Below are 27,810 nucleotides of genomic sequence, written 5' to 3'. Positions count from 1 at the left end.
GGGTTGACTAGGCCTATATTCACGAGAATTTAGAATAATGAGAGGGGATCTCATAGAAACCTATAAAATTCTAACAGGACTAGACAGGCTAGATGCAGGGAGGATGCTCCCGATGGCTGAGGAGTCCAGAATCAGGGGTCACAGTTTCAGAATACAGGGTATGCCATTTAGAAATGAGCTGAGGAGAAATTTCTTCATTCAGAGGGTGGTAAACCTATTGAATTCTCTACCGCAGAAGGCATTGGAGGCCAAGTCATTAAATATATTCAAGGAGTAGATTAGATATATTTCTTAATGCCAAAGGGATCAAGGGATATGTGGAGAAAGCAGGAACAGGGTACTGAATTAGATGATTAGCCAAGATCTTTTTTGAATGGTGGCACAGGCCCAAAGGGCCTAATGGCCTGCTCCTGCTCCTATTTTCTATGTTTATATGAGTCATATTCTCAAGTCACCGCATCACAATGGCTCAAATAAGCTCCAACAAATTTGTCAGGCGCAGATGCAAGATGAAGAATACCATCTATGTCCAGCAATATTGCAAGCAAGGTTGGCTGCAACTGAGTCCCAGTGGTAAGAGTACGAAAATCTTCTTTGAATACTGAAGACACTTTACCATAGTGGATGATTTGCTGGTATATGATGAGAGACTTGTGATTCTAGAGTCACTTGGGGTAGATATCTTGGAGAAAATACACCAGGGTCATAGTTTTTTTTATTCGTTTGAGGGATGTGGGCATCACTGACTGGGCCAGCATTTAATGCCCATCCCTAATTGCCCTTGAATTGAGTGCCTTGTTAGGTCATTTCAGAGGGCATTTAAGAGTTAACCATACTGCTGTGGGTCTGGAGTCACATGTAGGTAAGGTAAAGACAGGAGATTTTCTTCCCAAAAGGACATTAGTGATCCAGATGTGTTTTTACAACAATTGACAATGGTTTCATGGTCACCATTAGACTTGCTTTTAATTCCAGATTTATTAATTGAATTCAAATTTCATTATACCTCCCATAGCATTACTAGTCCAGTGACATTACCACTATGCCACAGCCTCCCATACTGGCATAACGACATGTAGAGCACAGGCTCAGGCGTCCATGTGGTAGCCAAAAGTATCAAAGGATATAGAAGAAGTGATTTCAAATTGTCACATATGTGCAATTTACAGACTGGATCAGAGAGAACCTCTTACCTTGACCCAATTTCCAACCAGACTATGGGAATCTTTGACGATGGATCTATTCATCTTTGATGGAAAATCCTATCTAATCGTAGTAGATTACTTTTCAAGGTGGATCAAGGTTAAACGTACTAACACAACAACAACTGAAGCAGTCATTCGAGTGTTACAAGAAATCTTCGCAATACATGGTATACCTGATCAGATAATGTCCAATAATGGACCTCAATTTGCAAATGACTACTTCAAACACTTTGTGGAAAACAGTGGATTTGTACATATAGCAAGTTCCCCTAGCTATCTACAATCTAATGGAGAAGTTGACTGAGCAGTCAGAACTATTAAAGTACTGTTAAAGAAAAATCAAGATTTCCAAACAGCACTTCTGAACTACAGAACTACTCCATTGTTATGCAGATTAGCACGATCCAAAATGGTAATAGGAAGAAAACTTAGGACGCAACTTCAAATTTTACCCTCGCAATTACTTCCAGGTCTTCAAATCCAGGATTATCAGAGAGTTCAAGACAGAGAAAAGTCTCACCGGAAAAAAAGCCCATAATTACAACAGGAAATGCCATACCAAGAACTTACTGAAGTTGTCAGAGGGCAAAAGGTATGGGTACAAGACCAAAGCAGAGAATGAGTAATTGTCCAGAGAGAGGAGAATATACAGTGATATTATTTACTAAGAACTTCAGAAGGTACTGTATGAAGAAATAGAGGAATCTTATTCCAATACATCAAAGACGCCAATCGGTCATACATTTGGATGAATCAGATGTTAAACTTGAAATTCAGAAAGCAGCAGATATTGCAAACCTCAATGAAGGCAGTCCAAGTAAGAAATAAGAGTTCAAAGAAAAACTGCCAATCTTCCGCATCTGACGACATGGTCAGGGAGAGTTGTGAAGCCTCCTGACAGATTGAATCTATAAAGTCAGAGACTTGGGGGGAGATGGGGTAGTATGTAAATAAAAAGTGAATGTATGTAAATATATATTTGGATAAAGACTTGGGGGGAGATGTAGTATAAGCGTCTAAAAGGGTTAATCTTGAGAGGGTGTAAAAGATACTTCCTACCATGATGATGTAAGAGATTACATGTGAAAGACAGATGCAGCGTGGCTTATGAGGAGTCACACAGATAGTGTGAAGTTGTATATAGTTATAATGTAATAAATGCTAATGTTCTAATTACTCCAGACTAAAGAATCTCTCTAAGCTAGACTAACTAAGGTGGCAGCATACAAAACAAACGTACGACAATAAGCCTCTTCCTTTGATCTAATATAATCTTTAACTTCTCTTGTTAGCTACGGTGGGATCACTTTTCCTGTTGTGCCTCAAAGAAATGTATATTTGTTGTAAACCATGTATTAATTCTTTAAATGCTAGCCATTTTCTGTCTACTGTCATAACTTTTATTGTAGTTTCCCAATCTACCACAGCCAACTTGCTCCTTCTTTGTTTAGATTTAAGACCCTAGTTTCGGATTGAAATCCGGTTTTAAATCACTTTAAAACTTAATGTAAAATTCTATCATTTTATGATCACTCTTCCTTGAAGGCTCCTTTACAAAGAGATTATTAATTTTCCTTTTCACATTGCACAATACTGGTTCTAAAATAGCCCATTCTCTAGTTGGTTCCTCAACATAGTATTCTAGAAAACCATCTCATATACATTCCAGGAATTCATCCTCCACAACATTTATGCTAATTAGGTTTACCCAGACTCTATGTAGATTGATATCCCCCATGATTATTGTATGACCCTTGTCACATGCAGTTCTAATTTCATGATTTATACCATGCCCTACATTACCACTACTGTTTGTTGACCTATAAACAACTCCCACCAATGTTTTCTGCCCCTTGCTGTTTCTTAGCTCCACCCAAACTGAATCTACATCTTGAACTTCCGATCTCAGATCCTGTCTCACTAATGTACTAATCTTATCCTTGATTAACAGTGCTACCCGACCTCCTTTTCCTTTTTGCCTATCCTTCCTAAATGTTGAATCCCTTGAATATTCAGTTCCCAGCTTTGGTCACCCTGCAGCCACGTCTCCATAATGGCAATTAGATTATACTGGTTTACTTCTATTTGTGCCATCAGCTCATCTACCTTGTTGTGAATACTGTGTGCATTCAGATAGAGTGCCTTTAATTTTTCCTTTTTAAACTTTTTCCATAATTTGACCCTATTTGATGCTGGCCTTTGTTTCTGCTGTCTTGCAATTTCACTTACTACTTTTCTTCCTACCATTACCAGCTTTGTTTCTCTCCTGAAACCCCTCTCAGGTTCTCACCCCTCTGCCAAGCTAGTTTAAACCCTCCCAACAGCACCAGCAAGTCTTCCTGTGAGGATATTGGTCCTGGTCCTGCTAAGGTGTAACCCATCCTCCTTGTACAGGTCCCACCTGCCCCAGAACCAGTCCCAATATCTCAGAAATCTAAAGCCATCCCTCCTGCACCATCTCTTCAGCCATGCATTCATTGCTCTATCCTCCTATTTCTGTACTCACTAGCATGTGGCACTGAGTAATCCTGAGGTGACTGCCTTTGGAGTCCTGCTTTTTGATCTCTTTCCTAGCTCTCTAAAATCTGCTTTCAGGATCTCATCCCTCTTTCTACCTATATCATTGGTACTGATGTGGACCACGACCTCTGGCTGTCTACCCTCCTTCGTAAGAATGTCCTGCAGACGTACAGTGACATCCTTAACCCTGGCACCAAAGAGGCAACATATAATCCTGAAGTCGCAACTATGGCCACAGAAACGCCTGTCTGTTCCCCTAAATATTGAATCCCCTACCTCTATTGCTCTTCCACTCTTCCTCCTCCCCTCCTGTGCATTTGAGCCACCCGTGATGCCACGGACTTGGTTCTGGCTGCACTCTTTTGAGGAATCATCGCCCTCACCATTATCCAAAACAGTAAACTGGTTAGTGAGTGAGATGGACTCAGGGGACTCCTGTACTATCTGTCTGGTCCTCCTGTACTGTCTGGAGGTCACCCATTCCCTCTCTGCCTGCGCTCTCTTAATCTACGGTATGACCCTGTCCTTGAACGTGCTGTCCACGTAGTTTTCAGTCTCATCAGTCTTCTCAATCTGTTTTACTACCTTCAGAAATTTGTGTACATATAACCTCAGGTCTCTATGTTCCTGCATCCTGTTTAATAATGTACCATTTAATTTATATTGGCTTCCCTTATTCTTTCTACTAAAATGAATCACTTCACATTTCCAAGTATATTTCCTGTGTTTAACCAAAAAAATTGTTTCAGTCTTGTCAAGTTTCACTATTTTCTGGGAAATTGATTTTTTGATAGTAGACACAGTCGGTTGAGTCACACATCTCTGGTCCATTGCAGACACAAGAATTAGAATTAGAACATTACAGCACAGTACAGGCCCTTCAGCCCTCGATGTTGCGCCAACCTGTGAAACCATCTGACCTACTCTATTCCATTTTCATCCATATGTCTATCCAATGACCACTTAAATGCCCTTAAAGTTGGCGAGTCTACTACTGTTGCAGGCAGGGCGTTCCACGCCCCTACTACTCTCTGAGTAAAGAAACTACCTCTAACATCTGTCCTATATCTATCATCCCTCAACTTAAAGCTATGTCCCCTCGTGTTTGCCATCACCATCCGAGGAAAAAGACTCTCACTATCCACCCTATCTAACCCTCTGATTATCTTATATGTCTCTATTAAGTCACCTCTCCTCCTCCTCTCCAACGAAAACAACCCCAAGTCCCTCAGCCTTTCCTCGTAAGACCTTCCCTCCATACCAGGCAACATCCTAGTAAATCTCCTCTGCACCCTTTCCAAAGCTTCCACATCCTTCCTATAATGCAGTGACCAGAACTGCACGCAATACTCCAGGTGCGGTCTCACCAGAATTTTGTACAGCTGCAGCATGACCTCGTGGCTCCGAAACTCGATCCCCCTACTAATAAAAGCTAACACACCATATGCCTTCTTAACAGCCCTATTAACCTGGGTAGCAACTTTCAGGGATTTATGTACCTGGACACCAAGATCTCTCTGTTCATCTACACTACCAAGAATCTTCCCATTAGCCCAGTACTCTGCATTCCTGTTACTTCTTCCAAAGTGAATCACCTCACACTTTTCCGCATTAAACTCCATTTGCCATCTTTCAGCCCAGCTCTGCAGCCTATCTATGTCCCTCTGTACCCTACAACATCCTTCAGCACTATCCACAACTCCACCGACCTTAGTGTCATCCGCAAATTTACTAACCCACCCTTCTACACCCTCTTCCAGGTCATTTATAAAAATGACAAACAGCAGTGGCCCCAAAACAGATCCTTGCGGTACACCACTAGTAACTAAACTCCAGGATGAACATTTGCCATCAACCACCACCCTCTGTCTTCTTTCAGCTAGCCAATTTCTGATCCAAAGCTCTAAATCACCTTCAACCCCATACTTCCGTATTTTCTGCAATAGCCTACCGTGGGGAACCTTATCAAACGCCTTACTGAAATCCATATACACCACATCCACTGCTTTACCCTCATCCACCTGTTTGGTCACCTTCTCGAAAAACTCAATAAGGTTTGTGAGGCATGACCTACCCTTCACAAAACCGTGCTATCGCTAATGAACTTATTCTTTTCAAGATGATTATAAATCCTGTCTCTTATAACCTTTTCCAACATTTTACCCACAACCGAAGTAAGGCTCACAGGTCTATAATTACCAGGGCTGTCTCTACTCCCCTTCTTGAACAAGGGGACAACATTTGCTATCCTCCAGTCTTCCGGCACTATTCCTGTCGACAATGACGACATAAAGATCAAAGACAAAGGCTCTGCAATCTCCTCCCTGGCTTCCCAGAGAATCCTAGGATAAATCCCATCAGGCCCAGGGGACTTATCTATTTTCACACTTTCCAAAATTGCTAACACCTCCTCCTTGTGAACCTCAATCCCATCTAGCCTAGTACTCTGAATCTCAGTATTCTCCTCGACAACATTTTCTTTCTCTACTGTAAATACTGACGAAAAATATTCATTTAATGCTTCCCCTATCTCCTCTGATTCCACACACAACTTCCCACTACTATCCTTGATTGGCCCTAATCTAACTCTAGTCATTCTTTTATTCCTGATATACCTATAGAAAGCCTTAGGGTTTTCCTTGATCATATCCGCCAATGACTTCTCGTGTCCTCTCCTTGCTCTTCTTAGCTCTCCCTTTAGATCCTTCCTGGCTAGCTTGTAACTCTCAAGCGCCCTAACTGAGCCTTCACGTCTCATCCTAACATAAGCCTTCTTCTTCCTCTTGACAAGCGCTTCAACTTCTTTAGTAAACCACGGCTCCCTCACTCGACAACTTCCTCCCTGCCTGACAGGTACATACTTATCAAGGACACGCAGTAGCTGCTCCTTGAATAAGCTCCACATTTCTATTGTGCCCATCCCCTGCAGTTTCCTTCCCCATCCTACGCATCCTAAATCTTGCCTAATCGCATCATAATTTCCTTTCCCCCAGCTATAATTTTTGCCCTGCGGTATATACCTGTCCCTGCCCATCGCTAAGGTAAACCTAACCGAATTGTGATCACTATCACCAAAGTGCTCACCTACATCTAAATCTAATACCTGGCCGGGTTCATTACCCAGTACCAAATCCAATGTGGCATCGCCCCTGGTTGGCCTGTCTACATACTGTGTCAGAAAACCCTCCTGCACACACTGGACAAAAACTGACCCATCTAAAGTACTCGAACTATAGTATTTCCAGTCAATGTCTCTTTGTGATCCACACTGTGGCTGTAAGATAGATTCTTGATCCTGACATGTCAAAGTTGCTATCAAAATGGCAGACTCCATTGGATGTCTGATGACCTTTGTATCTCAGCTGTGCACTGAGAGACAGGGTTTTAGGAGCAGCAGTTGATTGCTGAAGGTGAGCTACATGGCTGAACAATGCCTTGAATTGTGACAGCAATACAAGATAGCCTAGGCTTTGAGACAAAGTCTGCATTTTTCATGAAAGTCCTTCTTTCTAAAGCACTTTTTTATATTTAGGAAAAAAAACTCATCAAGGGGGTGGAAGGTTATTGGGGGTAGGTGGAAATGTGGAGTAATCAGTTCAGCCATGAACTTATTGAATGGCGGAGCAGGCTCGAAGGGCCGAGTGGCCTACTCCTGCTCTTAATTCATATGTTCGTAAGGTGAGGAATGTCAATACTAGGGAATTTCAGGCAACTTCTAACATTCCAGGTTAGGTGAAGCATCGCAAAGGTTTTTCCAGGCCCAAAAACTCCCAGTATCAGATGAGCAATTGCGCCTGTACCAGCACTCCTCCCCACCTCCCCCATTTTGCACACTAAATATCCTGTGGCTGTTTGAGTAATTCAGTCAATTAGAGCAAAATTAAAGATTGAGACAGCCTACTTTATTTTAATCAATACTCTTAAAACCCCCAGACAACTGAGATTTCTTTCTCACCAGTCTGGTTTGGATATGTACCCAGGCCCTGGAGGTTAAAGGTCAGTTTTTAAGCCACCCAGTTTCCACTGTCTATCCTCCTGTATGTATGAGAAGGATATGTATACATTTCAGAGAGACATGATAATGAAGTCAAACCATCAAATGCTCAGGATGTCACACTGGCATTACAAATGGAAATCTTTGGAGAGCTTTTCAGTCAGTTTTCTGAACAGTCCAGATCTCTGATCCACAGTGTAAGATAGAGAGTGTGCATGTGATGCACAGACAAAACTTGGACTGGAAGATCATGTGAGAACTTTTGCATACTTTGGCCTGTGACATCAGACCTATGATACTGATTCCAAATTGCATAATTCTGGAAATGCAGCTGCCTGAAGAACAAATACACACCACTACCTTCTCAAGGGCAATTAGGGATGGGCAATAAATGCTGGCCTTGCCATCGACACTCATATCCCAAGAATGAATTTAGAAAAAAGATAAATTATATGACTGGCTTTATTGCAGAGAGATGTTTGTGCTGGTCCTGTAACCATATAAAACTGCACAAGCCAGGATCTTTGAACGTCAAGGTTTTGCATTGTCTTTGTCAATGCCTTGAAGTTCTGGAGAGATGATGCAAGTCTGTTCTGGAATATCATTATCTGTAAGATTGGAGAAAGAAAACATGCCCTATTTGGAGCCTTTCTCGGACACAAAGGTTTTTACAAATCAAAACATCTAATGATTGAAATTATGTGGCACTTGACAGATTTGTACCACTTTTTTTAAAGAATGCATACAAAATTATGATGGGAAGAAAACTTGTTTCAATAGCAATTTTTAAAAAATCAGGCAATAGAATATGTATGTAGGCAGAGCTTAGCAATTATGAATCAATGACCAAGTAATCAATAAAATTAAAATCAGCATATGCCACCCACTACCAATATGATGCTGGTCGCTGCTTCTTTTATTGTACTATGTACTAATAAGCTATATAATAAATCTCACCTAAGTTCAGTATGTTTTATTGTTGTGTGGTAGTCATATTCATAGTCTCAAATTGCTTCCATCATCAGCTCCACAACCAATAATTTACTCAAGTTTTATTGCTCAAAATGATCTCCTTAAACATAAATTTGGAAGAACAAACTATCTAATTGCCATTGTAAGGGTGAGGGCTTGCCCCAGTACCCAAAAACGCCTCGAGAGTCAGATGTCTTGTTCAAACGAGCAATCTTTTATTATGAGCACGCAAGAAGTCCTCCTCTCACGAATGATTGTAGGCATTCTGCTAGTACATTGTTTCAGTAGTCATTTTATGCAGTTTTACAGGAGGTTTGCTTGATAAACTATTGCTTAATTACATCATCTCCCATCTATTGCCTTCCCTGATCTCATCCTGCCTTGGTCATATTATTCACTTCGTCAACCTCTTGATTACCCTATTCATAGGATTCTTAGGCTATTCATAGGATTCGGGTGTCTCCCGCCTGAGCTTGCTACCTTCTGATTAAGTATTCATATAATTTGGGTGCCTCCCTCCTAACCTCGTTACCTTCTGATCAGGTATTCATGTAATTCATGTGTCTAGCAGGCAAGCTTTCTCTAGTTACAGGGACCAAAGTTACGCCAAGTATCCCATGATTTGATATGCCAGTCTTCCCTACACCACAAAGATTTCTATAACACAAAATTAAAAAAGACTTGCATTTATATAGCACCTCTCATGACCACTGGACGTCTCAAAGCACATTACAGCCAATGAAGTACTTTTTGAAATGTAGTCACTGTTGGAATGGAGGTAATGCAGGTCAGCTGAGAGTGACTGCCCTTGATATCAAGGCAGCATTTGACCAAGTCTGGCATCAACAAGCCTGAGCAAAACTGGAGTCAAATATAAATCAGCCAGAAAATTCTCCGTTGGTTGGATTCATACCTAGTACAAAGGAAGATGATTGTGGTTGTTGGAAGTCAATCATCTTGTCCCAGGACATCACTGCAGGAATTCCTCAGGGTAGTGTCCTCGGCCCAGACATCTTCAGCTATTTCATCAATGAGCTTCTCAGATACAGAAACAGCCCATGTCCATATGCAGCATACCTGGACAACATTTAGGTTTGGGCTGGTAAGTGGCAAGTAACATTCACACCACACAAGTGCCAGACAATGACCATCTCAAACAAGAGAGAATCTAACCATCTACCCTTGATGTTCAATGGCATTACCATCACTGAATCACCCACTATCAACATCCTTGGGGTCACCATTGGCCATAAAATTAACTGGACCAGCCACATAAATGCTGTGGCTGCAAGAACAGGTCAGAGGCCGGGAATTCTTCGGCGAGTAACTCACCTCCTGTCTCCCCAATGCCTGTCCACCATCTACAAGGCACAATTCAGGTGTGTGATGTAATACTCTCCACTTGCCTGGATGGGTGCAGTTCCCACAACACTCAAGAAGCTTGACACCATCCAGGACAAAGCAGCCCACTTGATTGGCACCCCATCCACCACCTTCAACATTCACTCCCTCCAGTGTGTACCATCTACAAGATGCACTGCAGCAACTCACCAAGACTCCTTCAACAGCACCTTTCAAACCCGCAACCTCTACTACCTTGAAGGACAAGGGCAGCAGATGCATGGGAACACCACCACTTGCAAGTTCCCCTCCAAGCTACACACCATCCTAACTTGGAACTATATCGCTGTTCCTTCACTGTCGCTGGGTCAAAATTCTGGAACTCCCTTCCTAACAGTCCTGTTGCTGCACCTACACCCCAAGGACTGCACCAGTTCAAGAAGGCAGCTCACCACATTAAGGATGGGCAATAAATGCTGCAATAAATCCCCCAAAGGAATAAACAAAATGCGGCAGCCAATATTTGCACAGCAAACTCCCACAAACAGCAATGTGATAATGACGAGATTCTGTTTTTATGATGTTGATTGAGATAAAGGTGGGCCAGGACACCAGGGATAACTCCCCTACTCTTTTCCAAATTAGTGCCATGGGATCATTTACATGGTAGGGTTATGTAATTATGCCAATTTCATATTATAACAGAGAACATACAGCAATGCTTTAAAATGTCGATTGAGTGAATTTTAAGCTTTCCAGCACCGTGGGGAATTGCTGGCGGTCACGGATTTGCCACTGGTGGTAATGAAGCTGATGGATCAGAGTATCACATGAGAAGCATGTTTGGTACAATATTTTTCTGATATGCTCGCTAATCTTCTGTGTCATTGCAATGGTGAGTCAAGATCAAGTGTAGTCTTCAGATGAAATGGATTAGAGGGCAGAAGATGTTGCACCAGAATGTGCAAATGTAACACTGGGGCGGCACAGTGGTTAGCACTGCAGCCTCACAGCTCTAGGGATCCAGGTTCAATTCTGGGTACTGCCTGTGCAGAGTTTGCAAGTTCTCCCTGTGACCGTGTGGGTTTTTGCCGGGTGCTCCGGTTTCCTCCCACAGCCAAATGCTTGCAGATGATAGGTAAATTGGCCATTGTAAATTGCCCCAAGTGTAGGTAGATGGTAGGGAATATGGGATTACTGTAGGGTTAGTATAAATGGGAGGTTGTTGGTCGGCACAGACTCGGTGGGCCGAAGGGCCTGTTTCAGTGCTGTATCTCTAAATAAATAAATAAGAACATAAGGAATCGAAGCAAGAGTAGACTATATGGCCCGTTGAGCCTGCTCTGCCATTCAATACAATCATAGCTGATTTTATTCAGAGATACAGCACTGAAACAGGCCCTTCAGCCCACCGAGTCTGTGCCGACCAACAACCACCCATTTATAGTAACCCTACAGTAGTCCCATATTCCCTATCACCTCCCTACACTAGGGGCAATTTACAACGGCCAATTTACCTATCACCTGCAAGTCTTTGGATGTGGGAGGAAACCGGAGCACCCGGCGAAAACCCACGCAGACACAGGGAGAACTTGCAAACTCCACAACTCCACTTTTCCACCTGCCCCACCCTGAGAGATCAAAAAAGGCATTTGATAAAGTGCCACATAGCAGGCCTGCCAGCAAAGTTAGAGCCTATGGAATATATGGGACGGCAGCAGCATGGGTACTAAGTTGGCTGACTGACAGGAAAAGGAGAGTAGTTGTGACTGGTTGTTTTTCGGATTGCAGGAAGGTATATATAGTGGGGATCCCTAAGGGTCGGTGTTAGGACCCCTGCTTTTCTTGACATATTATATTCATAACTTAGACTTGTGTGTACAGGGCAAAATTTCAAAATTTGCAGATTACACAAAACTTGGAAGTATTGTGAACCATGATAATGAAAAACTTCAAGAGGACATAGACAGGACGGTGGAATGGGCGGACAATTAGCAGATGAAATTTAATGCAAAGATGTGTGAAGTGATTCATTTTGGTAGGAAGTACAAGGAGAGGCAAAATAAAGGGTACAATTCCAAAATGGGTGCAGGAGCAGAGGGACTTGTGGGTATATGTGCACAAATTATTGAAGGTGGTAAGGCAGATTGAGAAAGTGATTAATAAAGCATGCAGGATCCTAGGCTGTATAAATATGGTCAGAGAGTACAAAAATAATAAAGTTATGATAAACCTGTGTCATGCAGGCCCCCACCTGCCAATAATGAGGCATATTAATTTCACCACAGAGATTAAATTTCAAATTGTTGCTGGGAAGAAGAGAAGGCCTGTTACAAGGACTGCCAGACCTTGGCTGAAAAAAAAAATTGACATACTAACAGACATTGAAGATCATCTTCTTCTTCTTTGGCCTCCTTGTCTCGAGAGACAATGGGTAAGCGCCTGGAGGTGGTCAGTGGTTTGTGAAGCAGCGCCTGGCGTGGCTATAAAGGCCAATTCTAAAGTGACAGACTCTTCCACAGGTGCTGCAGATAAAATTGGTTGTCGGGGCTGTTACACAGTTGGCTCTCCCCTTGCGCTTCTGTCTTTTTTCCTGCCAACTGTTAAGTCTCTTCGACTCGCCACGCTTTAGTCCCGCCTTTATGGTTGCCCGCCAGCTCTGGCGATCGCTGGCAACTGACTCCCATGACTTGTGATCAATGTCACAGGACTTCATGTCGCGTTTGCAGACGTCTTTAAAGTGGAGGCAAGGACGGCCGATGGGTCTGCTACCAGTGACGAGCTCGCTGTACAATGTGTCCTTGGGGATCCTGCCATCTTCCATGTGCCACACATGGCCAAGCCATGTCAGGCGCCGCTGGCTTAGTAAGGTGTATATGCTGGGGATGTTGGCCGCCTAGAGGACTACCGTGTTGGAGATATGGTCCTGCCACCTGATGCTAAGGATTCTCCGGAAGCAGCGAAGATGGAATGAATTGAGACGTCACTCTTGGCTGACGTTCATTGACCAGGCCTCGCTGCCGTAGACCAAGGTACTGAGGACACAGGCTTGATACACTTGAACTTTTGTGTTCTGTGTCAGTGCGCCATTTTCCCACACTCTATTGGCCAGTCTGGACATAGCAGAGGAAACCTCTCCCATGCGCTTGTTTAATTCTGCATCGAGAGACAGGTTACTGGTGATAGTTGAGCCTAGGTAGGTGAACTCTTGAACCACTTCCAGAGTGTGGTCGCCGATATTTATGGATGGGGCATTTCTGACGTCCTGCCCCATGATGTTCGTTTTCTTGAGGCTGATGGTTAGGCCAAATTCGGTGCAGGCAGCCGCAATCCTGTCGATGAGTCTCTGCAGACATTCTTCAGTGTGAGATGTTAATGCAGCATCGTCAGCAAAGAGGAGTTCCCTGATGACGACTTTCCGTACTTTGGTCTTCGCTCTTAGACGGGCAAGGTTGAACAACCTGCCACCTGATCGTGTGTGGAGGAAAATTCCTGCTTCTGAAGACTTGAACGCATGTGAGAGCAGCAGGGAGAAGATGATCCCAAACAGTGTCGGTGCGAGAACACAGCCCTGTTTCATGCCACTCAGGATAGGAAAGGGGTCTGATGAGGCGCCGCTATGCTGAATTGTGCCTTTCATATTGTCATGGAATGAGGTGATGATACTCAGTAGCTTTGGTGGGCATCCAATCTTTTCTAGTAGTCTGAAGAGAACACGTCTGCTGACGAGGTCAAAGGCTTTGGTGAGATCAATGAAAGCAACGTAGAGGAGCATCTGTTGTTCACGGCATTTCTCCTGTAGCTGGCGAAGGGAGAACAGCATGTCAATGGTGGATCTCTGCTCGAAAGCCACACTGTGCCACAGGGTAGACACGCTCAGCCAGCTTCTGGAGCCTGTTTAAAGCGACTCGAGCAAAGACTTTCCCCACTATGCTGAGCAGGGAGATTCCACGGTAGTTGTTGCAGTCACCGCGGTCACCCTTGTTCTTATAGAGGGTGATGATATTGGCATCGCGCATGTCCTGTGGTACTGCTCCCTCTTCCCAGCACAGGCAAAGCAGTTTGTACAGTGCTGAAAGTATAGCAGGCTTGGCACTCTTGATGATTTCAGGGGTCATGCCGTCCTTCTCAGGGGCTTTTCCGCTGGCTAGAGAATCAATGGCATCACTGAGTTCCGATTTTGTTGGCTGTACGTCCAACTCATCCATGACTGACATTGAAGATAGGGAAGTGTATTCCATTCCCTGCTAAGGTGATACAATACACAGAGCCAAGACATGGTTAGACCAGTTAGTCACATGACTAACCTGCTTGGCAACCTGGAGGTTTCTGAATTGTACAGTTTGAACTGAGAGCCTGCAGAAAGTTGTTTGCTCCTGAATTGAAAAGACCTCTCCTGTCTGCTCCAATCTCTTTCTCACAAGCCTCTAAATTCACTGAAGACACATGAACCCCAAGAGAGAAAAATCTCCTCCAGCAAACAAGGTTTAAGAAGAATACTGGGCCCTAACAAAAATCAAGATCTATCGACAATCAAGGACTCTACAGTGAGCTCGAAGAACCATAACAAAAACTCTTCAGATATTGCCTCAAACATTTCACTTTATTTTTCTTCTGCTCTTTTCTGTCTTTATTTGCAAGCGTGTATCCTGTATGCATGTTAGTGTGGGCACGTCGTGTATCCGTAGGCATTAGTCGAATTAGAGGTTAAGTTCAAGTTTAATAAATTTCAACTTTTCTTCTTTAAACCTAGGAAAGCCTGTTTGTGCTGGTTTCTTTGCCTTATAATTGGAAAGCGGTGAACAAGGCTTCACCAATGCGGAGCTAAAAACACAGTGTATTTAAATTAAACCCTATTGCAGTAAGACCAGGTGAAGGCTGAAAGGGACCGCTAGACATCTTTCTCATCTGGTCGTAATACCTGTATAAAACACTGGTTTGGCTTCAACTGGAGTACTGTGTCTCGTTCTGAGCACCACATTAGGAAGGATGTAAGGCATTAGAGGATGCAGAAAAGATTCATGAGAATGGTTCCAAGGATGAGGAACCTCAGTGAGGTGGATAGGTTGAGAAGTTGGGGCTGTTTTCCTTGGAGAAGAGCAGATTAAGAGGAGACTTGATAGAGGTGTTCAAAATCATGAGGGGTCTGGACAGAATAGATAGGGAGAAACTATTCCCATTGGCGGAAGGATCCAGACCCAGAGTACACCAATTTCAGGTGACTGGAAAAAGAAACAACCGCGACATGGAAAAAACTTTTTTATGCAGCAAGTAGTTAGGATCTGGAATGTACCTCTTGAGTTTGTGTGGAGGCAGATTCAATGGAGGCCTTCAAAGAGAATTGGAGAACAATCTGATTTGCAGAGCTACAGGGAAAAGGTGGGGAATGGGACTAGCGAGTTGCTCATGCAGGGAGCTGGGACACACGGGATGGGCCCAATGGCCTCCTTCTGTGCTGTAACCATTCCACACCAGCCTTGAATATACTCAATGACAGAGCATCCATAACCCTCTGGGGTAAAGAATTCCAAAGATGCACAACTCTCTGGGTGAAAAATTCTCCTCATCTTAGTACTGTATGATCCACCCCTTAACCTGTGACTGCCCATTTTCTCGACTCCCCAGCCAGGGGAACAACCTCTTTCAGTGTCTACCCTATCAAGTCCCTTCAGAATCTTATATGTTTGAATGAGATCACCTCTCATTCTCCTAAACTCCAGAGAGTATAAGTTCAATTTACTCAGACTCTCATCAGAGGACAACTCTCTCATCCCAGGCACCAATCTAATGAACCTTCAATGTACTGCTTCCAAGGCCAGTATTTTCCTCCTTCAATATGGAGATCAAAACTGTGCACAGTACTCCAGTCTCCTTGCAATAAAGGCCAGCATGCCATATGCCTTCCTAATTGTTTGCGTACCTGCATGCTAACTTTCTGTGTTCCTTGTATGAGTACACCCAAATCTCCCTGAATATCAACATTTAAAATATTCTGCTTTTCTATTCTTATTACCAAAGTGAACAATCTCATATTTCCCCACAATATACTCCATCTGCCACCTTGTTGGCCACTCACTTAACCTGTTTCTATCTCTTTGCAGTCTGTTTCTGTGCTCATCACAACTTACATTCCCACCTAGCTTTGTATCATAAACAAATTTGGATACATTATCCTTGGTCCCTTTGCCTAAGTCATGAATATAGATTGCAAATAGTTGAGGTCCCAGCAGTGATCCTTGCGGTACTCCACTAGTTACAGGGTGTCAGCTTGAAAAATGCCCCGTTTATCTGTACTCTCTGCTTCCTGTCCAATCCTGCATCCATTGTAATATTGTACTCCCAACTCCATGAGCCCATATCTTGTGTACTAACCATTTGTGTGGCACCTTATCGAATGCCTTTTGGAAATCCAAATATACTACATCTCCTGGTTCCCCATTATCTATCCGACCAGTTACATTCTCAAAAAACTCTAATAAATTTCACAGAATTGTTACAGTGCAGAAGGAGGCCATTTGGCCCATTCTGTCCACACCAGCTCTCCAAATTAGCAATTCATCTAATGCCATTCCCCCACCTTATCTCCATAATCCTGCACATTCTTCCTTTTGAAGAGCTCGATTGAACCTGCCTCCACCACACTCTCAGGCAGTGTATTCCAGATCCTAACCACTCACTGCGTGAAAATGTTTTCCTCATGTCGCTTTTGCTTCTCTTGCCAATCACTTTAAATCTGTGCCCTCTCATTTTCGATCCTTTCATGAGTGGGAACAGTTTTTTCCTATCCATTTTGTCCAGATTCCTCATGATTTTGAATACCTCAATCAAATAGAGTCATAGAGTTATACAGCACAGAAACAGGCCCTTCAACCCATCGTGATCTCCTCTCAGTCTTCTCTTCTCCAAAGAAAACAGTCCCAATCTATCTTCATAAATGAAACTCCCTGGAACCATTATTGTGAATTTTCTGTACAGTCTTCAATGCCTTCACATCTTTCCAAAAGTGCAGCACCCAGAACTGGACGCAGTACTCCAGCTGGGGCCAAACTAGTGTCTTCTCCAAGTTCAACATAATCTCCTTGCTCTAGTACTCTATGTCCCTATTAATAAAACCTAAGATACTAGATTAGAGATTAGAGATACAGCACTGAAACAGGCCCTTGAGCCCACCGAGTCTGTGCCGACCATCAACCACCCATTTATACTAATCCTACACTAATCCCATATTCCTACCAAACATCCCCACCTGTCCCTATATTTCCCCACCACCTACCCACACTAGTGACAATTTACAATGGCCAATTTACCTATCAACCTGCAAGTCTTTTGGCTTGTGGGAGGAAACCGGAGCACCCGGAGAAAACCCACGCAGACACAGGGAGAACTTGCAAACTCCACACAGGCAGTACCCACAATCGAACCCGGGTCCCTGGAGCTGTGAGGCTGCAGTGCTAACCACTGCGCCACTGTGCCGCCCAAATGTATGCTTTATTAACCGCACTCTCAACCTGTCCTGCCAGCTTCAATGACTTATGCATATAGACCCCAGGTCCCTCTGCTCCTGCACCCTCTTTAGAGTTGTACCCTTTATTCTATATTGTCCCTCCATTTTGTTCCTACCAAATGAATGACTCCACAGTTCTCTGCATTGAACTTCATCTACCACTTGTCCGCCCATTCCACCAACTTGTCTGTGTCCTTTTGAAGTTCTATACTATCCTGCTCACAGCTCACAATTGCTCCAAGTTTGAAAAACAGTATTTCCATTTCATAAAACCACGTTGACTCTGTCTGATCATATTATGAAAAATTAAAGTGCGCAAAAAGGTCTGTGACATTTGCTTGCAGAACCACACATTACACATTAATTTCGACGACTAGGCATATTCAAGGTATTTTCTCCACTTCTACTGGAATTTTCCCGGACGCTCAATGTAAAACAATGATATTTAAGCAAATTGTTTATAACTTGACAATCTCCGTTCGATGCCCAGCACGGTTCCAATTGATCGTTGACCTGCACCCGGGAAGCGGAAGTAGACCTATTCCAGTTGACCCGCTGCTTGGCGGAGCGAGTGCGTTTGTTGTGCCCTGCGGATGCGTCATTTCCGGTTCCATCTCTATGGTTTCAGTAACGGCTCGAGGGGCACTCGGGGAGAGTTTGGCGGGAGAGCGCGCTCAACCCCGCGAGATAGGGTTCCGTTACTGAGCCATCGCCGCCGGGACAGTGAGCAGTTTCCCTGAAACAGTGAGCGTCTTTTCTTTTTCACTTTTTGAGTAAATCTGTTGCCGCTGCTGCAAGCCCGAGTTAGCGGTGGGCCGAGGCCCGGAGGGTCCTGCAATGGGTGTGCAGGTGCGGGTCGGATAGAATCGGATGATCGTTTGACGGCCTTCGAGGTGGGCTCCGCTCTGCCTGCCACCCGTTGCTGGGTTACGGAGGAACCGAGTTTGGCAGCTCATGCTTTAGTATTTCGACCTGCTAAACCTGGAAATTAAGTCGCTTCTTCTTAGTGCGTTGTAATTTGTTTGTTTACCTCTGGTTGTCAGCTATGTCCTGAAGCACATTACATCCAATGCAGTGCATGTTGTGATTTAGGCAGTGTGGCAAGGGTCTGACAAACAACAATGTGATAAATGACCAAAAATATTTGTGTTGGTTGAGGGATAAGTGTGAGTGGCTCTTTGTATAGTGCCTTTTGATATTTTACATATGCCCGAGAGGAATTAACATTTCATCAAGAAGGCACCTGTGACAGAGCAACATTCCCTGTGCCAGCTGAGATGTTGTGCTCAAATAAAAACAGAAAATGCTCTCTTTCGCAAGAAAGAGTTAACATTTCAGGTCTGATGAAAGGTCACACAGACCTGAAACGTTAACTCTGTTTTTCTCTCCACAGCTGCTGCCTGATCTTCTGGATATTTCCAGCATTTTCTGTTTTTGTTTCAGATTTTCAGCATCTGCATTATTTTGCTTTTGTGCACAAGTCTCTGCAATGCAACCTGAACCCACAACCTTCTGACTCAGGTGAGTGCTACCATTGAGCCAAGTCAGACACCTATCGAGGGGGTGTTGAATTGTGTACTATATTGCAGGGCATTCTTCGTGAGATGTTTTCAGTTAAGCGTGAAAAAAATGCTGTCCAAAAAAAAAACTCTCTTCTGTCTAGTAATTTGAAGATGGCAGCTGGTGGTGATCCTTTGTTTGAGGAAGGTATTGAAGATCAGGACTTGCCCAGCTGTACTGTGAATAATGAAAGTCTGGATGATCAGCTTAATAACCGGGTAAGACAAAATTATTCCAGTTCAGTTAAAGTGCTGAGAGTATGGGTTAATGCCAAATCAATGAAACATCAGTGTAGTCATAGGATCATAGAAAGTTTAAGGCACAGAATGAAGCCACTTGGCCCTTCGTGTCTGTGCCGGCCGATCCACCTATTCTAATCCCACCTTCCAGCATTTGGTCCATGGCCCTGCAGCTTATGGCACTTGAGGTGCATATCCAGATTCCTTTTGAATGAGTTGAGGGTCTCTGCCTCAACTACCCTTTCAAGGCAGTGAGTTCCAGACCATCACCACCCTCTGGGTGAAAACATTTTTCCTCATCTCCCTTCTCTTTTTTTACCAATCACTTTAAATCTATGTCCCCTCGTCACTGACCTCTCTGCTAATGTGAATAGACCCTTCACCTCCACTCTATCCAGGCCCCTCAAAATTACATTTGGTATAGTAGAAGCTCTATTAAGTTGGAAACGTTTTTCTTTGGTGTGAAACTTCTGATATGCTGAAAGACAGACAAATCTGTGAAGGCTCAAATGTAAGGTAATTTGTTTTTAGAATTATCACTTTGTTTATTCTCATGTTATGTTTTGTTTTGTTGTGATATTAAAGCCCTGGTAAACCTTTGAGCAACATGTTATGAAGAGGCGCGGGAATGATTGTTATCCCAGAAATAACTTGTGTGCAAGATGTAAATTGAATTTCTTGCACTTTTTTTTATATATATATAATATATATGTATTTTGTTCTGGTGGATAGTGCACTTTTTCAGTAACATTTATGTTGCCTTAAATGAAAGATATTTTGTGGCAGTGATATCAAGAGTTAAACTTGTTGTGCTTTTTTGCAATTAGTCGTTTAGTAGTACAGAACTTGAGTATTGCTGAAAATAGAGACATGTTGTTGAAGTTTTTCGTCTTACGCTCACCAGGACAAGCGCAACAATCACCAATGTAAGGGAAAACCACAACTTATGCTGCATGAGAAGAGAGTGCTGATTGTTTGGCAAGTGAACTTTGGTAGAGGCGTTGCCATGGAGAATGCACCAGTTTATGGTGACTGAGTTAACTGTCAAGCCTTGATTGAAATTTAAACCAGGCAGCTTGACTCTGGTCAAGGCATAGCCCTGAGGAATAAATCAGCGAATGGCTGTCACTTATTTTGTTCAGCTGAAACAGGCGCAATGTTTGTACATATTTTTTCTATCTGCAAATGAACAGGGCTCTGTGTATTCATATATTTCGCTTTCAGTATGTGCAAATGTTCCACACTGTGAGCCCTACTGACAATCTTAAATTGGTTGTCAGTTTAATTCTTAGCACACTGTGGATTATTTAGCAAATGTTGTCCAACTGCGGAATCACTTCTAAAGTTGGACACTGTGTTTTGAGTTTTGCAAGCACGGGCTGGTTGGGTATGGCCCGTACCTTACCTGTTGTGAACAGCAGAAGGGACAGATTGTTTGATACAATCCGCCAGTCTTTGGGACGTACGGCCTACTTACCTAGCATCACACTGGCATAGAAATTCGTATATCACATTACTCATTTGTGTGATAGGCAGGACGTCTTTTTGGCTTGATGGCAGCATCCTGTTAGCAGCGAACACCACATGTGTTGCTACTGCGTGGTAGCAGCGTGCAACAGCTAGCTTTACCTGTTGCTCAAATTTTTGGGATACATTACCCTTCTGGGATAATTTTAGGTAGAGTGGGCACTTGCCAACCAATCAGCACTCTCTTCTCATGCAGTGTAAGTTGTTGTTTTCCCTTACATTGGTTATTCTTGCGATTGTCCTGATGAGTGCAAGACGAAAAACTTCGACAGCATGTCTCTATTTTCAGCAATACTTTTTTGCAATTATTCTTTCTCATCACATTTTAACTAACTAAGCTCATGTGTTGATGAGCTTTCTATTTACAAATCTAACAAGATAAACTTAATAAATAATGTTGACATAAATAATGAAATTAACAACTTTTCTCAACAACCAGACATTTCAACAGCTAGAGCCAATATAAGTTAAAACCATTGCTACATGCTGCAGCATTATGTTCTTATGTTAAGGGATTGTCCATAGTGAATTGTATATGTAAGCCAATGGAATACTTTCCAACACCAACAGAAACGGGACTGAGATTCAAGGTCAGTTTACCCAATGTATTTCTGTTACTGGAACATTGTGATTGTAAGTAATGTGCAAGTGATACTTAGAATTGTGTTGCTGAGTATGACTTACTTTGATACAACCTTCATTTGCAACAGAAAGTAATTTTAATTGGCCTTAAAACCCAAGAATTTTATTTCAGCTTTATAGTAATGTCCATTCTAGTTAGTATCTTTTAAGATTACTCTCTGATCTCTGGCTTTGCTCATAGTCACAGGATTATAGTTTAGCATACATGTTATGCATTAACAGAGATCGGAGATGGATAGCAGACTTGACATGGAGAAAGAATTTTATCATATATGCTAAAAAAAATTTTTTAGATAAAATATCACAACTAAAAACATACTTGGCTTCCCTTTCTACTGGCTTGCAGCCTTCCCTCATTTCCGCAGTCATAGCCTGCTCGCCTTTGTCACACAACCTCTTTTACACCCAGAACCATATCTTGCCCTCCCCTTTATCCTTTCCTATCACCTTTCCCAACTTCCTCGGGTCTCCACCTTCTCCCCCTCCTCCTGTCTTTACCTTCTCCTCCCTTCTTCTTTACCTCCTTCTCTTTCTACTTTACTTTCTCCTTTGTATTTTTTCTGTATTTGATCCACCTGTTCTAATCCCACTATCCTTCTCCTTCCTCAAGTCCCTTTAATAAAGTTCTTCTCTTTTAAACAACTAACTAATTTTCATTTCAAATCATTTATGGGTTCTGCATCCACAATGGTTTGTGATAAATTCCAAATTCTAAGACACTCTGTATAAAAAAGAATTTCTGTTAATTATTGTTGTGGTTATTGTGATTTGTGCTCTGTTGTTATCATCCCATGTGACCATTGGAAACAATCGAGCACTATTTACGGTTACCTTGCAAGACTTCCATCGATTGACTTATTAATTCAGCTGGAGTGGAAAATACTGTAACTTTGGAATCCTTTCCCTCATAACTCTATTTCTTTGGCCCTACCAACTGCTTTGTGTATTTATGAAACCCTCTTTGTTGAGATCCTGCAGTTGGAGTTTCAGGAGCTAGGGAGGAAGCTAAAAAGCAGGACCTCAAAGGTATCAATCTCTGGAATACTCCCATTGCCATGTGGTAGTAAGTATAGGAATAGGAATAGTAGGATAAAACAGATTAATGCGTGGCTGGACAAATGGTGCATGCAGGAGGGCTTCAGATTCCTCGGGCATTGGGATACGTTCTGGTAAGAAGTGACTTGTTCAAGGTGGACAGGCTGCACCTCACAGCTGGGACCAGTGTTGTTCTTCTAGTACTGTAGGGGAGGGTTTAAACTAAATTGGCAAGGGGATGGGCACCAGGATGAAACATTACTGAAGAGAAACAAGGTCCACAGTGGATTGGGAGAGGTGAATCGTTAATAAATAGGAGGGATCAGACGTGAAAATGCAAAGCAGTCCAAGATAGCTTTGTAAATGCATGGAGCCTGGTAAATAACGTTGGTGAGTTTCAGGCGCAAGTCACTATCTTACAGTGGCAATAACAAAGACTTGACTCAAAGAGGGGGGAGGATTGGGAACTTAATAGTCCTGGCTACATGATATCCAGGGAAGGGAAAAAAGGAGGGGGGCGGTAAAAGGACATCCCAAGCTGAGTAATGAAAAATATAGCCCTGGATGCTTTTGGAGGTGGGGGTGGGGGGAGGGTGGTGCGTAGTGAACTGTCAGCATTTGCCATCATTACCCCTCTGAAACTGACTGCAACTTCAGGGTGTAGCGCATGTGCAGATTAGAACAGAAATCTTGAAGTTGTGGTTTATCACTCAGTGCTGCGCTGGGGAGTCCCCCAGAGCCATCATTCGTTGAAATTGAGAATTTAAGTTTTCCCACTCCTGTGTCACTTTTGGAAATCCCGATGTGATTAGTATTGTTTGAACGACAGAACTGGCCCTGGAAAAATAATTTGCTATTCATGGAGTGCTGTTAAATGATTAGATATTTTAAGCTACATTTTTAAGTTTTTTTAATAGTTTTTTTCAGAATATTTTAGCCTCTACTTTCATCTTGTGTATGTGCCAATCTTGAAACTTTTTCTATGTAATTTTTAAAAATGATTTAATTTTACCGCTTTTTTTGTTTCCTGGTTGGGGGTTGTGAATATCCTTTTATGTGATTGGCTGCTTAGACATCTTGATGACGCTACTCCAGCCCCACGCTGGGAATGCCCAGTAAGGAATGCTGCAGTCATTTGCAGTACCATGCACTACGTTAGAGGTGAAATTCTAACTATTGTCTTCAGCCCCCATCTCAAACTCCGATCCCTAGCCACTGACTGTATCCTTCTCCCTGGCAACTATCTGAGACTGAACCAGTCTGTTGGTAACTTCATGTCATATTTGACCCCGAGATGAGCTTCCAACCACATAACCAAACCATCACTAAGACTGTTTATTTCCACTTGGGTAGCATCGCCCAACTCCACTCCTGCCTCAGCTGTTCTGCTGCTGAAACCCTCATTTGTGCCTTTGATACCTTTAGACTTGATTATTCCAATGCCTTCCTGTCTGGCCTCCCACATTCGACCCTCCATAAGCTTGAGGTCATCCAAATCTCTGCTGCCCATGTCCTAACTTGCACCAAGGCCTGTTCACCCATTGTCCCTGTGCTCGCTGACTTACACTAGCTACTGGTTAGGCAACACCTCAATTTTAAAATTTTCATCCCTTTTTTCAAATTCTTCTATGGTCTGGCCTCTCCCTTTCTCTGTTTTCTCCTCCAGCCTTACAACCTCCCAAGACGTGTGCACTCATCTGATTCTGACTTCTTGGGTATTCCAGATTTTAATTGCTCAACCATTGGTGGCCATGCCTTCGGCTGCCTTGGCCCGAAGCTCTGGAATCTCCTCTCTAAACCTTTCTGCCCCGCAACCTCGTTTGCCTCTTTTAAGATACGTCTTAAAACCTACTGTTGAGCTACAAACATGCTTTTGGTCACCTGTCATGTCCTAATGTGGTTAGGTGTCATAGTTTGTTTTACTATGCTGATCTGAAGTGCCTTGGGGGTGTTTTATTGCATTAAAGGCGCTATATAAATACAAGTTGTTGTTGCCAGAAAGATCACTAGATCTTAGCGAGGCTCACTTCAAGGTCAGTGGCAAATGCACTTGATTCATCTCTGATCGCAAACTCCAGGCTATTGAGTTTAAAATGAGACAGAAAGGAAGGTTTTCTACAGATTTAATGTTCATTATGTAGGAGAGAACCGAGATGAATATCAAGACACAGAGGATGTTTTAAAAAAAAAAGGGAATAAGAGCAGCAAATAAAGTGTATCAGAATAGATTAGTGACTAAAAGTGAACTCAAAAGCCTATAAACACATAAATAGTAAAGATTGGGGCTGATTAGGGATCAAAATGGAGATCATCTTGCAGAGGCAGAGGACATGGCTGACGTATTACATGAGGACTTTGCATCAGTCTTCCCTAGAGAAGAGAATCTGGCAGTAAAGGAGGAGGTAGTAGTGATATTGGATAGAATAAAAATAGATAGAGGTACTGAAGAGGTTGGTAGTCCTCAAAGTTACCTGGTCCGGAGAGAATGCTCATGGAATTAAGGGTGGAAATTGCATATTCTCTGACCCCAATTTTCCAAATTTCTTTGGTTATGGGGGTTGTGCCAGAGGACTGTTTTAAAAAAAAAAATGTGGAGCGGGATAAAACCCAGCAACTATAGGCAAGACAACCTGACGTCAGTGAAGGGAAAACTTTCAAAGGCAATAAACTGGATCAAAATGAATTGGTATTTAGAAAAGTATGTCCTAATAAATGAAAGATGATGGCAAATTGTGTTTGACTAACTTGATTGAGTACTGTGATGAAGTAAATGAGAGGGTAGTGTGATTAACATTAGTGTATATGGACTTTCAAAAGGCATTTGACATTCCACATAATAGATTTGTTGGCAAAATAAAAGCCCATGGGATTGCAGGGATAGTGCAGCATGGATACAAAAATGGCCAAGGGACAGAAAGCAGAGAGTAATAGCCCTGGTGAAGCTGATGATAGAGGTGAAGTTCTCGTCATTGTCTTCACCTGCACCTCAATCTCAGGTCCCTAGTCAGTGACTGTATCCCTCTGCCTGGCAATTTTGTGCGTTCTTGCTGTCTACTCTTATAAAAAAATTTAGATATTTGCCCCCCCCAGTTTTCTGACAGTCTTCCTTTCCACAGAAATTTGGGCAATTATAGTTGGCTATCCTTCTTTCAAATCAAAGATGTTGCGATGGGAACCTGCATGGGTCCTAGTTATGCCTGTCTTTTTGTGGGATATGTCGAACATCCCTTGTTCCAATCCTACTCGGGCCCCCTCCCCCAACTGTTTTTCCAGTACATTGATAACTATATCGGTGTTGTTTCCTGCTCCCGCCCTGAACTTGAAAACTTTATCAACTTTGCTTCCAATTTCCACCCTTCTCTCACCTTTACATGGTTCATCTCCGACACTTTCCTTCCCTTCCTTGACTTCTCTGTCTTCATCTCTGGGGGTAGACTGTCCGCTAATATTCATTATAAGCCCACCGACTCACAGATAAACGAACCATCCACAACAGAGCTTCTGATATGTATTCCTTTTTCCTCAACCGAGGACTCTCTCTCTCTTTCCCCCCCCCCCCCCCCACCACTGTGGTTGACAGGGCCCTCAACTGTGTTCGACCCATTTCCTGCACTTCTGCTCTCACCCCTTCCCCCTCCCTCCCAGAACTGCGACAGGGTTCCCCTTGTCCTAACTTCCCACCAACAGCCTACACATCCAAAGGATCACCCTCTGCCATTTCTGCCACCTCCAGTGTGATGCCACCACTAAATGCATCTTCCCCTCCCCTGTCAGCATTCCGAAAGGATCGTTCCCTCCTCGACACCCTGGTCCACTCCTTCATTATCCCCGACGCCTCGTCCCCTTCCCATGGTACCTTCCCATACAATCGAAGGAGGTGTAATGCGTGCCCATTTACCTCCTCTCTCCTCAATATCCTTTCAGGTGAAGCAGTGATTGACTTGTACTTCTTTCAATTTAGTATACTGTATTCGCTGCTCACAATGCGGTCTCCTCTACATTGGGGAGACCAAATGCAGATTAGGTGACTGTTTTGTGGAACACCTCCACTCAATCCGAAAACAGGACCCTGAGCTTCCGGTCAATTGCCATTTCAACACAACCCCCTGCTCTCAAGCCCACATCTCTGTCCTTGGCCTGCTGCAGTGTTCCGGTGAACATCGACGCAAGCACGAAGAACAGCACCTTATTTTCTGATTGGGCACGCTACAGCCTACTGGACTGAACATTGAGTTCAATAATTTCAGAGCATGACTGGCCCTTTTTTAATTTAATTTTGTTCCATCTTTTTTTTTTGCTATGTGCCTGCCTACTGTTTTTTTCATGTTTGTGCTTTTGGCTAGATTGCTCATTATTCTGTCATTAACACTCACACTGCACTAATGCTTTGCCTCTCATCACACCATGAGCACAATCTCTTTGACTTTGTCTCATGACCTTGTCAGTTAATCTCTCCGGCCTTCTGTCCTATCACACATCTCCCTTTTCTCTTTTCTCCCCCCCACCCCCACTTTACTTGTTTAAATCTATTACATTTCTAACCTTTGCCAGTTCTGATGAAAGGTCACTGACCTAAAACGTTAACTTTGCTTCTCTCTCCACAGATGCTGACAGACCTGCTAGTTTTTCCAGCACTTTCTGTTTTTCTATAGTTAGCTATCAGTTTCCTTCAGGATCATTGCATCTAAGCAATAATGGCTTATTTTAAATTCGCAACTTCTAGGTCTATTTCTCCTTGCTGATGGTTCCATACCCACCTCTAGAGTCTACAATCCCAATATTTACCACTTCTGTAAAAACTGGGGCAAAGCACTTAATTAGTATCTCTACCATTCTCTCACTGAGATATATTTTTAGTATGATCAATGATTGGTTGCTTCATAAATATTCCAGTCTGTACGTGTTGAAATTGGAGCATTGAGCTGTTTCGGCCTTTTCACTGTCCTGTGCTTTACAGAAAAGCAGACAAAGGCTTTTTTAAAGTACTGAGTGCTTGCAACCACCTTGTGAATTTGTATTAATGTTTTGAAATGTAATGCTTAGCATCAGTACTAGTGGATCTCATGTTGGTCATAGGATGTCAGTGCAAGTATTGTTCTGGAGTGCATTCGTGATAGGTAAGGGGAACAGCAAGTACTTGAGTTTCCAAAGAGATGTGTCCCGTACATATGAAATTCAATATTATAGGTAGGTTAATGGCCTTTACGTAACATCAGTAATCAAAAAAACACTATCAATAGGCATAGAATGTATGTGTGACTTTTCTTTGCA

General features: G+C 42.9%; 1 protein-coding gene across 10 annotated transcripts in view; it reads left to right on the top strand.

The window, feature by feature from the left end:
• Positions 1 to 27,810, top strand: part of pcm1 (pericentriolar material 1) — a 294,201-nt gene that overhangs the window by 72,837 nt on the left and 193,554 nt on the right. For 8 of the 10 annotated variants that reach the window (XM_068034557.1, XM_068034548.1, XM_068034539.1 and 5 more), the window contains exons 1-3: positions 18,154 to 18,280; positions 18,980 to 19,057; positions 19,200 to 19,314. In XM_068034557.1, the coding sequence (XP_067890658.1) occupies positions 19,210 to 19,314 (105 nt within the window). In that variant the 5' untranslated portion in view covers positions 18,154 to 18,280; positions 18,980 to 19,057; positions 19,200 to 19,209. Of the gene's footprint in view, positions 1 to 18,153; positions 18,281 to 18,979; positions 19,058 to 19,199; positions 19,315 to 27,810 lie in introns of those variants that run through there. The other 2 variants (XM_068034495.1, XM_068034505.1) reach the window with 2 other exon arrangements.

Source organism: Heterodontus francisci, chromosome 1 (assembly GCF_036365525.1).
Source record: "Heterodontus francisci isolate sHetFra1 chromosome 1, sHetFra1.hap1, whole genome shotgun sequence".
NCBI lineage: Eukaryota > Metazoa > Chordata > Chondrichthyes > Heterodontiformes > Heterodontidae > Heterodontus > Heterodontus francisci.
The sequence above is the reverse complement of the archived record's forward strand: the minus strand, read 5'-3'. Positions and strand labels throughout refer to the sequence as shown.